General features: G+C 42.0%; 1 protein-coding gene across 4 annotated transcripts in view; it reads left to right on the top strand.

Annotated features, from left to right (window-relative positions):
* The first annotated feature begins 4969 nt into the window (after positions 1–4969).
* The window catches only part of GPR155 (G protein-coupled receptor 155), a 31911-nt gene continuing 23455 nt past the window's right edge, over positions 4970–13425 (top strand). The window contains exons 1-2 of one of the 4 annotated variants that reach the window (XM_009914878.2): positions 4970–5292; positions 11366–11871. In XM_009914878.2, coding sequence (XP_009913180.1) covers positions 11412–11871 — 460 coding nt within the window. In that variant the 5' untranslated portion in view covers positions 4970–5292; positions 11366–11411. The remainder of the gene's footprint in view (positions 5293–11365; positions 11872–13425) is intronic. The other 3 variants (XM_069781460.1, XM_069781461.1, XM_009914877.2) reach the window with 3 other exon arrangements.

Genomic DNA, 13425 nt, shown 5'->3' with positions numbered 1-13425 from the left:
CACAGATGCTGGATTTTTCATGGTATTTAAGCCTCAGAAGTTTGGGAAATTATTTCATGGGACTGTTAAGTGCTTTCCCTTTGACACTCCCCTCCAGAGAAGAAATCCACAGGCCTATTGCCTGTCTACAGATTAATTTTCCTCAGGCTTCCCTTGTTGCTTAACTGCCTCATCAAACATAGGTATATTGTAAGCTATAGTTTATTTTCCAGTAACCATGTGAGTCAGTGTAAGTGATCAGACACATCTAGATACAGATAAGCACTTCATGTTCTTCCTGAATATCCCACGCACAACTGCAAGAGAGCAGACATTAGAAACCAACAAACTTGCCAGATTCTGAACTACATTTTTAGGTAACCAAAGTTAGACATGCATTTTTCAGATGGAGTCAGCTAAGAAAATTGAGGTTGAGCACAGGTCCCTGCCTTGTGCATTATATCAGCCATTTACTTGTTAAGCAATGAGCAATATGAGAACAGTACTTCTTCCAGTACTAGAGTTACAGTGCTGTGTTATCTGTAGGCATAACTCAAATTTTCACATAAAATTTGGCTCGTTGTCAATAACCAAGGAGCATTGAGTAAGTATTTTTCCCGTAATTGAATATAACGAGATTACCTAAGAAGTGCTAGTCTCTCCACCCATTGTTGTAATTACTGTCTTGGTAAGATATTTAGATTTTTCCATGCTGTTGAAAACTAGGTGCACAGCTGCCTGGAAATCGCACTGAGATTATACCTGTAGATTTCCAGACAGATTACATCCTGATGCATTTGCCAACATTCTTGCTGTCTGCTCATCCTCTCTGTATTATTTCTGTCTATTCTTAGAAAAGTCCCTTTTTTGTAATACCCTACTGGGAGATTATTTAGAGAGATGTTGGTGCTACATTTTCAATCAATAGTGCTGCTTTGAAGCTCACTTGACACTTCCTATTATAAGGCAGTGTTGACTTTCAGTTATCACCACACCCTAACGATTTGGCTACAACTTCCACGCTAGCTCTTTGACTCTTTCTAGAAAAAAACACCGTTACTTTTAGTATTTTCAGAAACAAACTGGAGAAATGTACTTGCTTACAGTAAATTCTTGAGGGATTTTCTTCAGAATACTCCAGCATTTCAGGCTTTGCAGTAAGTGCTTGCAGCTTACCAGCATAATAGCCTTCACACCAAGCACAAAGATACATTTGTGATCCTCTGAAAACCTGTCCAGATTGGCTCAGTTGTATGCCTTTGAAAAATATGTTTGCATGTGGTCACTGCTAGATCTTAAAAGCTAAATTATCTGAAGCCTGAGAGAGTTGAGCCTCTTGCAGCTCCTGTGTGGGGCCAGCCTGTGTACGTGTAATTGTCATACGTAAATGAGTATGATGAAAGCCACAGGTCAGCAGGATGAGTCCTGTAATGGTTGCTCCAGCTGCTTTTCACCGGCTGAGCTGTTGTCCAGATAAAAAAGCAGGAACTGTCTGTCCCATATACTCAGTTGACTACTTTGATGGTGCATAAATGGATGGAAAAATCCAATTTGAGTGAAAACAGAACAAAAAATCAAGGGGGAAAGCAGTTCATGATTATGTAATGGGTGGTATGGGAATGCTCAAGGGGATCAAATTACGATTTTGGGGACAACTTTCAGTTTTATGTTTATTTAGTAGCTATTGGAAAGTTTGGCTTTGCAATACTAGTAATGGTGTTTTCTGTGATCTACAGTTAAACTGCCAAAGTTGAGCTGCCAGTGGTGGAGGATAGCTGTGACCAAGAGCTGATGGACTGTATAAATCTGTCCTCTCAGTAGTTTATAGACAGAAAAACTTGCCTCTCCTGTACATTAGTCACACTATTATAGCTATGGTCATTGCTAGTCCCAATGTTGGGGTTTTTTTAATTAATGCAGGGCAGCTTTTTGATATTTCTATGGGTTGGGTGAAACTCCATGAGATCTGGTGTCCATGACTGTCACCCTTAGTTTACGAAGATCTTAAAAGGAAAAGGAAAGTAAACTCTGTTATAAGCCCAGAGTGCTGGAAAACAGAGAGGCTCCACCCAAAACAAAGGTACATTCAAGGCCAGAGAAGAACATGTGGCTCAAAGAAAAAGTCTACAGAGCTTTGGTTAAGTATTGGGGGAGCAGGGAGGAGGTGTCGAACAGTGAGAAGGTAACTGTCCTTTGCTGTTCTGGGAAGCAGGACTTGGTACAGTCTTTGGGAAGATGCAGGAGTATCCTGTGTATTCAGTACTGCATTAGAAAGAGTTCTTGACTCCAACATTAAGTTATCATTACTAATTATCCAGGTCAAAAGATACTAACAAACTGTGTTCCTAACAGTTCCCAACCGGTCCTGTAATCCAGTGTTTTAGTTACTCATGGTGCTGTTCTGGTGGTACAGTCTGGTTAATAAAGTTTTTATGTTTCTTAGCAAGGTATGGGGTCAAACTCTATTTTCTTCTCTGTTCATCTCACAAATGGCTGCGTGTGAATAACAGATAGTTGCTAGGCTGCTTATAATATGTTTAAAAAGAATTAAAATCTTCAAGAGGAAATGTGCTGTATTAAGTCCTAATTATTTATTTCTGTGCATATAATTTGCCGTTATTTTTTCTTAGACAGCAGCTATAATTCACACAACTTTAATTTATCAAAATTCTAAATGGAATTTTACTGTATTTTTCTAATTTTTATCTCGCCATGTGCCTTTGGTACTACAGTTTCGTACTTTTGAGTATTTCCATTCCTTGGTGTTCCCCAAAAGAAAACACAAGACTCAAGTCAAGTGCGCTTTCCTGATTTAGGAGTGTGTACATGCTAGAGCTGAGATGGGAATACAGCCCTCTCTCCTGTAACTGCTCATCCCCTGGAAAATCATGCTGTTGGTTGGTGGATATCAATAGCAATCAATGAGTGGCTTATCCAGCCAAATTTATGCTCTTGTAAAATAATGCACTGAAGGATGATCATGTTTTAAATACTTTATTAGATGCTGAATCACTAGTGATCTTTTTAAGAGGAAGAAAGAAGTTCAAGAGAAGGGAAGGCATAAATTCTTACCGAGATTTCTTAGTACGGCCTGGTTTGCCTCCCTTGCTACTCCCCAGAGCATGTCACTCCAAGGCATGTCATTTCTATAGGGAAGAGTGCAAGGCAGAAAGCCAAAAATCTGAAAGATCCCATTATACTGTACTTCTGAAACCTAATCCAAATCAGTTTCAAGGTGGCCTTTGTCAGGTGCCAAACAGAGAAACTTTAACACTGAATAAATTAACAGAAGAAGAAGAGTCTTCTTTATTAGTGTTTGCATCAAAAAGTCTCACCCTAATGTTACAGTAGGTGAGTGTTACCCAACAGGCTGTACCACCTTCCAGCAGCAGTAAATGTACATTTGCTGGCATGGCTTTGGTACAACCCCCTCAGTGGTCTTTCGGCCGGGCTGTGTTGGCCCAGTGTAGGGACAGGATGGGGATGAGAGGCAGAGGGGAGGCAGGCACTGACTTCTGCATCAGCATTGCTGCTAAATGTCAGTTGGGGTCTGTATTAAGTGTATACATTTTTAATGCAGCAACACAAAAATTAACTCATTAAGCAACAGTACCTTTAAATTAGAATGAATGCAGAAATACAATATCAACAATACAGTACCTTCTAAAAGTTTTCAGCAGTGATATTTTACCCCCACAGGTTTCTATCCCTGTCTGTGTTCTTTATGGGATTTTTCTTAACTCTTTCCTGGCCTCTCATTTAATTCCCTTAACTGCTACTTTTGTTGTTACTACTGATATCACTGCTCTTACTATATAGTATCCAATTCATTTCTGGTGACGTTCCTGTAAGCATTTTCATAGTAGACCTTGTAAACTGAACTGACTATGTGTTTATTAGATCATATCTGAGACAGCACTTCATAAATTGTCCATCGCATACAACTTTTTTGGTTGAGATAGATCTCCCTTCCCCTCTGTTTTGGTCTCCTTTGGAGGTTACATGAAAGGGGAAGAGGAACGGTTCTTTTTTTGCTTGAAGTTCCCAGTTTGGAGGGGGAAACCACTGAGCACGCAGACTCTGGATGGCATCACGTCTGCCAGCAAGGCTCACTTACTCCAGTTAGGACACCTATTGCCATGTGTCTGCCACACTTAACAAGCAAGACAAGCTGATCTGGGTCAAATAAACTATGGAAGAAAGTATACAATAGACAGAATTTCACACTTGCTCTCTACGTGGCAGCAGTATTGGGCTTAGGTCCTAGAAAATGGGCGTCCCCAACTGCTGTCTCCTCAATTGCATTGAAAAACGGGAAGCCACAGGAAACTCCATCCTCTTTTTTCAGCAAGAAAACCTTTGCCTATTACCAGCGTTTAGTTTTTACTGGGGAAATCACTGACTGTCTGACCAGCCTTGGGGAACACGGCATTCTGTTTCAGGTTTTGTTTCTGAGCGCTCTAAACTGCTAAAAAAGTTAGAATTAGTGCAGGAACTTGCGGGATCGGGGCTGCCCTCGCCGCGGGGGGAAGGCTGGCAGCCAGCCCCACTATCGGCCCACGGCGAGCCCTGGTTCGGGCAGATAAGCGCCGGTGAGCCCCGCGCTGGCCTCTGCTGAAGCCGGGGGCCGTGGTTGCCCCGCGTGTGAGTGGAGGCTCTGCCCCGAGGCAGCGCCTCGCCGCCGGACCGGGGCCTGGGCCCGGCTGAGGGCAGGTGGCGGCAAGGACCTCGGTCTGCCCCGGGGAGAAGCCGGAGGCGGCGGGAGCTTGTTCCGCTCCCGCCAGGGAAGAGCGGGAGAAGCCCTCGGGGTGAAGGCCGCGGCGGGGACGCGCCGCGCCCGGGCCCCCCTCCTTCCTTCCCGCCCGCCGCCGCCGCCGCGGAGGGCTTCTCCCGCCGGCTGAGGGGCTCGGCCGCTCGCCGCCGCCGCCATCTTGCGGCCGATCCCTCCCACCTGCCGGCGTCCGCCGCGCAGCCCCGCGCCCCCGGCCGCCCGCAGCCCGCCCGCGGGCCCTTGCGCGGCGCGGCTGGGCGCCGGCCCGGGCCTGGCCTCCGGCGCACTGGGCGAGGGGCGGTGCGCGGCAGCGGCGCCCCCCCCCCCGGGGCGGAGGCCCTCCGGGGCCGGCCCCGCCGGGTGCCGAGCCGGCTGCGAGTGCCGGGCTGGTTGGGGCGGGCCGGGGCGGGCCGGGGCGGCCCTCCCCTCCCCTCTCGGGCCTCGGTACCGGCGGCCTCGGCCTTGGAGAGGTTCTCACCTTGGCAGAGTACAAATCCTCTATACGTACCCTTGTGCGGAGGCGCCTACCAAAAGCTAAGTAGGTAAGCTGCCCGCTCCTTCCCCCGACTTCAGGCTTTATTTTCTAACGAGGTAGCTGTCACACAGGGCAGTGCTGTTATTTTTTTTCTCTCTCGGGTGTTTCTGAGTGAAAATGCTGTGTGCTCGCTGGTAGCTGGGGTGACCATGGAAGGGAGAGAGCAGTGATGGGCAAGAAAGGGGCAGGTGAGAGGTTTTTGTTTTGTTGTGGCTTTCTCACTGTAAGTCAAAGGATGTTTCATCCCTATTTGGCAAGTGGGTAAGTGAGGTGCTTTTTAAGGGGTGCTAGCAATAAAATATAATCTGTCTTTTGAAGAATGTTTTGCTGTTTGCATCAGAAGCTATCTATCTGTTTACAAGCCCTGAGATGAGCCTAATTGAAAATTAAGGGGAAGTATGTTTTCCATTTGTTTTTCTGGCTCGATATTTTGTGCTGTTGGCAACTGTTGCTTCATTTGGTCTTGTCTGAACACCCGCACTGGCAAATTTTGATGTAGCTGTAAGCGTTGCCGTTGTGAGCTCTGCCAGTCGCGTGCTCAGGGCAGGCCTCCGCTTCGCCGGGCTTGCTGTGCACGCAGCTTCCCCCACTTGTCTGCTGTCCAGGTGCTTTCTTGTAATGACAGCATAGAAAAAAAAACTGAAAAAGGAAGTGTGATCTTGAGAGACAACTGCTCAGAGACACTTAAGGTCTGGTATTTCTTGCAACACTGTCTGGATTTCAAGGTAGGGGTGGCCCACTTCTTGGGTTAATTGCTGTTACAATATTGTCCTCTATCTGCTTTCTTAGCCCAGTAAAGAGAAAAGTAAAAATTGCGGTTAACTTGCAAGAATAGGAACCACAATAATCACTTCTTCCCACTTAATTTTATCATTGTAACTCTCTAAAGTTGCTTCCTCTTTGACTTACTGTACAAACTTTTACACGAAAATGCATATGGTACGTTCTTACCTGAACTGAGGATGAGGTGCTAGAGCTGCTGTGAATGGTAACTCTTCCTGCCCTGATTCCACTTTCAGCCTCCTGAATAAAATAATGTGTCATCCTTGGGATGTTTCTACATTGCATTAAAGTAGGAAATGAGGTCACGTTGTGGGATATAATTTATGAACAACGTGCACAGCCTTGCCAGTGTCACCAGAATTATCCTGAGAGTGATTACCAGCTGAAAGCTTGAGAGTGAGAGACCAGAGAGAAGATGTGCCTTGAGGTATCTCTTCTATTCTCTCATACCATCTTTAACTTTCATTAAAAAAGAAGATGAAAGGGATTTTCCTGCTGGAAAAGGGGACTACTACTCTATTTCAGTACTCAGAGAGGAACCTAATGTTGCTTAACTCACAGCTGCTGGAGAATTGAGTTTCTGGTCTGGTGAATTTTAACACTTTACAAATATTGACAACCTATGAGAGAAGTGGGCAAATATCAGTGCTCCAGTTTGTTTCAAGGGAATTGTAAATTGCACTTGTTCCTTGCTCTCTGTCTATTGTTGGTCTTCATACCAGGCTTCCTCTCGTGTTGGCTGTACTGTCCTTCCTTACAAATGCAAGCTGACCATGTGGCTGCAAGCAGGTACGCTTGACACAGTTGACAGCAGATGAGGCAGTATTATTCCTAAAAGCTTTGTCTTTACTGGCCTGCAGTTCCCAACAATGCAGCTGTGGCTGAGTTTTCAAAGACTGAAATATCAATCCTCAATCCCTGAAGGGATAACCACAGATCATATGTCCTATGGAGTCAAAGCTAAGTGCTTTCCTTTGGAACTGTGTTATATTTCCTTATTTTAGTGTCATTTGACTAGTTAATTTGTTACATCTACTATAAGAACAGATGAGTTTCTGGTAGAATATATAAGGTTCTGGTTTTGCATCAGATCAATATCTTTGATTTCATTAAGAACTATGAATTGAAGACATTTTCGCTCATGTGAGATGCTAGCTTGAGTTAAGGCCCAGGTGTGATAAGGCTGTATGTTAAATCTGCGATTAGTCATTACATAATCTCACAACAGTTATGTAGATGCATGTATCCTATAGAGCAAAAGGGGATGAGAGATGTATTCACTGCGTTAAGCAGCATGCTGTGCAAGAGCTTGCATTTCTGGAAAATGCCCACTGCTCTGCAATAAAAAAATCTGTGTTAAATGTCAATGTTTTGGGATGTGCGCATCTCTGGAGTTGAAGAGATGATTCACACTCAAAGCCCTTGGAGGAGTGCCAGTAGCGGCTTTTACTGTGATGCAGTTTCTGTCTTTGAAACTCATGTTGTTCACCAAAAATTGGGCCTGACTGACTTTACAGGGTCCCTTGTAGTGAATTTCAAGGTCAAGATAGCCTGAAGGAAGGCTGCAGGAATATTTGTGGCACTTTTGTAAAGATGGTTTTAGGATGTGTGGGTGTATATCCATGTCAGTTTTGATCTAGTGAGGAAGATATGGGATTTAGCTGCTGACTGATACAACTAGAGAGTCAGTCTTCTGCATATTTACTTAAGTCCTGAATTATAACATGGGGACAAGGGCACTTGTAGTGATTTTATGAGAAGAAATAGTAATTTTAATACAGAGGCAAGAGAGGTGTTTAATTAATTTAGGCACAATTTTGGTTTAAAAGTATGGACTTGTGCAGCTATATTGATAGACTCACCTGTGACGGCTTAGTCTGTGCAAGCAAAAAGCCTGGACAGCTCAAACCACTTTTCAGGAGAGAAAGAGAGGAAGGAGATGTTATAGTGGTAAAAGACTATATAACTTCCCACTATATAACTGTATGTAGACTGTGGCTTTTGTGAGTAAGAATATCAGAAAATAAATGTCACTGGTATTGACACAGTGTTAAAAGATAGAGCCTTGAGTAGGAAGGCACAGAGGATGAGAAGGAATAGCAGAATTTAGGGATAGATACAGCCAGAATATACTTCTGCTACAGACCAAATGTTGCATTTGGTTAAAAAAGCATCACGTTTATCTTACTGCTGAAGAAAATACCTCAACAGAGCAGGGAGTAGGTTGAACATGTTGCATTGCCAGGAGCTTTACTTCTATGCAGTGCTGCAAGCTTGAAGAATTTGAGGTGGGGCTGTGCCAAAAACGTGCTTTTCACCTTGCAGCTAATGTAGACTGTGGCTGGCTTCTTTCAAGAATTCAGTGTTGGAAATCTGACTCTGATCCTCTTTTAGACATTTTGCAAATCCCAACAGCTTCCTTAAGTTTTGCTAGTAGAAGAAATGGTTTATTGTCTGCTTCATTTATTGAAAGTTTTTCTATCTTTCTGTAGTAGATAATGCTTTGAGCTCCTGGTCCAAATACATCTAGGTGAATGTATCATCAATAACATCAGAAAAATACAACCTTTAAAATAAGCCCTATTTGGAGTGAGACTCATTTTCCTTAGGAGAAGAGGTAGCCAAGGCTACTGGACAGATTTGGATGATGCAGCTGCTCAGCCCAGATAAATTACAACAGCACTGTAGGAGTGCTTACTAAAAGGCTCAGGCGTAAATAAAAGTCATCAGTCAAAGAGTTTGTGCTACATGTGAATGGATACGTGTATGCTGGATGCCAGGGTCTGAAACAGAGCATACAAGATCTCACCTTTGCTCTGACTTGATATATTTGCTTATTTACCTGGCTGTTATGAGTTCTCTATTCCCTGCAGGTAGGATACAAAGAGACTGGGAAGACTCTTAAACCAGTTGTTAATTTGCACAGATCTAGCCATTATGCTGTCCAAAGCACTGGTTTGGGAATTGGGAATCTCAGGTTTGCCACTGATATGTTAAATGGCTTAGAGCAAATCAGTTCACCTTTGCCTTATTTTCTATCTCTACAGAGTGGGGTAAGTTATCTTGACTTCCCTTCCAGAGTACTTTAGGATTTAGTCATGTCAAAATTTTATACATAGAGTTAGCTGATGGACTACACATGGTTCAGAGCTGTATCACCAAAGCCATGTCTGTTTCTGGCAAGACCTTGCTATTGACTGATGAATACCTGTGTAATTGTCCTTTCTCTTCATCTGATTTGCAGACTTTACATGTCTACTTGCATATAGAACCTGCTGTGTTATAGTCAGCCCTTTCAAGGGGGATCACTGGTAACAAGCGAAGATCAGGAGTCACAAGACATATCTGTTGTACATAAGTACTTAATTTAACGCATACTTAAATTTCACTGTTATGGGCCTAAAGAATTGTATGTAGGAATATGGGTAAGCAATAGTGTGATTAACTAGATTATTGGCCACTGTGTCATATGTGGATTCCTTGCAACTGGAAAGTGTATCATTAGCACATGATACTGAAATGTTGGGAGAGGTCAAAGTTGCACAAAGCAAGGTACAAACTTGAAGAGGGATATGATGATTTGATCTCTAAATCTTTCCTGAAGGTAGAGAGGGCCTTGCCAAATGTTTTTGTGCCAGAGTGGAGAAGCTACAATTTTTGGTCAAATTTATCTTCCTTGCTTGGCGCTCATGTTCTTGTAAGGGCTCTTGTTATTCTGTAAAAGATTAAGAGGGCATAAGCTTATACTGTAAAAGAAAATGAAACCAAGTGGGTTTTGATGTGCAGAGTTGTCTGTGGAAGGATGTACAAAAAAAGAACTGATACTGATAGACTGCAAAGATTTTCCTTGCAACAGAGTTATAGATGAATACAAGTTTAGCAGGTTTGCATTTCCTCCAAATGAGAGGATTTTGTAACCTTTGTCACTCGCCTCTAGCAAAATAGATACACGGCACAGAGTAACTGAGGGAGCATCTTTTGGGGAGAGTAGGAGGACGACAGTTTCAGGCTCATTGGACTTGAATTGACAGCAGGATATTCACAAAAGAGATCTTGGAGATAGACTGAAATGATAGTTTTAACAGAAGAAAATAGGTCTGGATTAGAGAGATCTATGAGTCATCTTCTTGTAATCAAGTAAGTGCTTATGAAAATACACAGGCAGAGGACGTAGGGAGACAAAAGAGGAACAAGGAAGGAGCCCTATCAGCACCCACAGAAATTTAGAGGGATCCTCCCATGTAAATGTTATAGGAACAAGTAGAGATGAGAGGACAATTAGGAGGCACTATAATTACAAAAGATATGGGAAAGGCAAAATTTCAAGAGGATGATTATGATAAAGGTGTATGATGGTCACAAAGGATGAAGATGGAACACCAATTCTGAGAGTTTAAGAAGATTTTGGCCTCTCAGGATTTTGGTAAGAATTGTTTCAGGGGCAGAACCTGGATTAAATAGGATCTAGAGATGGAGGTGAAGGATGACTCCCAACTATGCATAAAGCAGAGGTGAACAGCAGTAGTTAAAGAGAGGTCAAGGATGGGATTTTGATATTTGGAGTTCGAAGTGTATTTTTATTGTGAAGGAAAAAGAACCAAGTAGGACATGGTTTAGGGAGGACCTGAGAGAAGATATCCTGGGGCAAACAAAAGGTGTTAGAAAAAAAACCTAAAATTTGATTGTTGAAAGCAGAGTATGTGAGAATTGTAGTCGGGAATTGACAGGGAGCTGAGAAAGTAAGGAAAGTTACAAGCTGCTAACGAGTATGTAAAGAGTCTTGTGCTTTTCTGTTGGAGAGTTAACTAGGCTTGTAATGGTAGTCTGGGAAAGTGAGGAATATACACTGAGAATTTAGCAGTTGCTGTTTTCTGAAAGGACTGGAAAGTGCTGAAAGTTTGTAATTTATTCTAAATGATGTTTAGATCCTAGAATAATAACAAAACCATCCTTGTTATATCTCCTTTCCTTCCAATGGATTTTTTGTTTTTTGAATGCCCAGTCTACTTTTAGTTTTAATATTTCGGTGTTACCCTCAAATTTCTTTGGGGATTTTTAGCCTCTGTCAATTGTCTTTTTGAATTGCGTGGAGTTGTGTGAAGATTATGTGTGTATGGAATGATTTTTCAGCATTCTTCTTTCTCAGAGTTGTTTCTCTTTAGTTACTTATTATTTGTCTCTATTTATTTGTAATGCACTTGTAAGTGTAAACTCTTCTGCTAGCAAGCCTAATACCATAAATATTCACAAACACAGTTCTGGAAGTTAATAAATAAATACTTTTATTTCTTTTACAGATGAGATCATCTCATGCTCTTTTTTTGGAAGAGGTGATCAAAGAAAATGGATAGCTATTCAGACTTCAATGCAAAGAACCTCTCATCTTCAGCTAATATGTCTATTCCTTTGCCTGAACAAGTTGGATTCAATACCACTGGCGGTACTCCTTCTATGTCAATAAGCAGGCTTTTCCCAGCCCTGTTAGAATGCTTTGGAATAATTCTTTGTGGCTACGTAGCTGGAAGAGCCAACATTATTACATCAACTCAGGCCAAAGGACTGGGAAATTTTGTGTCCCGTTTTGCACTCCCAGCCCTACTGTTCAAAAACATGGTGGTACTTAACTTTTCTAATGTGAATTGGTCCTTCCTGTACAGTATTTTAGTTGCCAAAGCTGCTGTGTTTTTCTTAGTCTGCGTTTTAACATTGTTGGTAGCCAGTCCAGAGAATCGATTCAGCAAAGCAGGTTTGTTCCCTATTTTTGCTACACAAAGCAATGACTTTGCACTGGGATATCCAATAGGTAAGTATGCTTTCTTCTTTAAAATTATTTTTCAGTGTTCTAGACATGTTTGCTTTTATTTTTCCATAGTTTGAAATTGACTTCTGAACTGAAGTTATGAGTTATCAAAGCCATTTCTCAAGTCACATTTCTTGACCTCAGACCATGTGCGTTTTAGTAAGGGAACAAAACTGCCAGCTGGTGTGAATGAGACAGGATTTAAAACAATTCAACTACCATTGTCTATATGATCTTGTCATATTAAAGTAAATCAGATTTAAAAAAAAAAAAGTATTTAAAATATAATTTCAAAATTGGTATAAATTACCTTACACTTACTGCAGGCAATTTTCTGTGTGGGAAATTGCCAGAGTTTCCCTCAAGACCAAAATTCCTTGCTTTGCAAAGTATGAGCCCGTACCTCTGGCCTCTGAAATAGGTGTAGTGGGTTTTTTACTGATTTGGCGTTACCTCTTAGTTTAGCTGAAAGAAAACATCCAGCCATAATGTTGGTGCCTACTGGTTGTGGAGTGCGTGTGACAGACTTTAAATCTGTTCAGAAGAAACCTCTAACTTTTGTGCTGCTTAACATTATTTATGTAGCCAATCGTGTTTTATCCCTTAATCTTTATTCTACTGTGGCCAGTAGGCACGCTTTAGGATATAGTCTTGGAAGAAGTCAGTCTTTTAAAAGCAAGATTGCTGTGTGATTTGTGGTAACTTGCATTTGTGTGTATCAAATTGGAATTTTATGTGGCTGTGGTGCCATCCTTGGGGTGCATAACTAACCACCAGTCCAGTGGAGCTAAAAAACAAACAAACAAAACACAGAGAGGCATTCAAGAGTATAACTTGTATTGATGTGTAGTCTTGTTCTTGTAAGCCTATATTCTGAATTCCAAGCAAAATCAGTTATTAAATTATTTTATCCCAATCTGCAAGACTATTATTTTCTTCCCTTTTGATAAGCAAGATTTTTTTTTTCTTTTTCCTTTTTATAGGTTTTCTTAATGGTATGTTAATATGCTTTTAGCCATGCATACTGTGATACTTAGGATGATCTGGAGTTGTAGCAGGCTTCTCCCACCTGCTACTGTCTGAATTGCAGTGCTTTTTACCTGCCTTGGGAGGCTGTTTTGTGTCCGTGTAGCTTCCAGTGCTACCTCTTCCCAGGCTGACCTGTGTGGCTGATGTGGGAAAGCACACTGCAGGTATTGGGATCTTCAAAATACACCTTGAGTGGAAGGCATTTGGAGAGGATGCCTGGCCTATGTTTTATTTGTTTGCTGCTCCCTGAAGAGAAAGTACTCTGTGCCTCTCAAATTCACTCGAGATCACTCATCATCTAGACAAGGTTAAGAATAAAATAAGAAAGAAAGTTTGTTCTAGCAAAGGAAAAAGCAAGTTACTTGATGACAGAATTGAAAACACAGTTACGAAAGAGAAGCTTAAACATGCAATTCCAGATTATACGTAACAACAAGTAGCTCTGTATTTTAGATTACTTGAGGAGTTGGCAGTTTCTTTCTCCCTATTCCAGAGCAGTATGCTCAGGACAATCTTGAATCTTTCTTA

The sequence above is a fragment of the Haliaeetus albicilla genome, chromosome 4, assembly GCF_947461875.1.
Source record: "Haliaeetus albicilla chromosome 4, bHalAlb1.1, whole genome shotgun sequence".
NCBI lineage: Eukaryota > Metazoa > Chordata > Aves > Accipitriformes > Accipitridae > Haliaeetus > Haliaeetus albicilla.
Note: the sequence above shows the minus strand (reverse complement) of the source record. Positions and strands in the feature narration are given on the sequence as shown.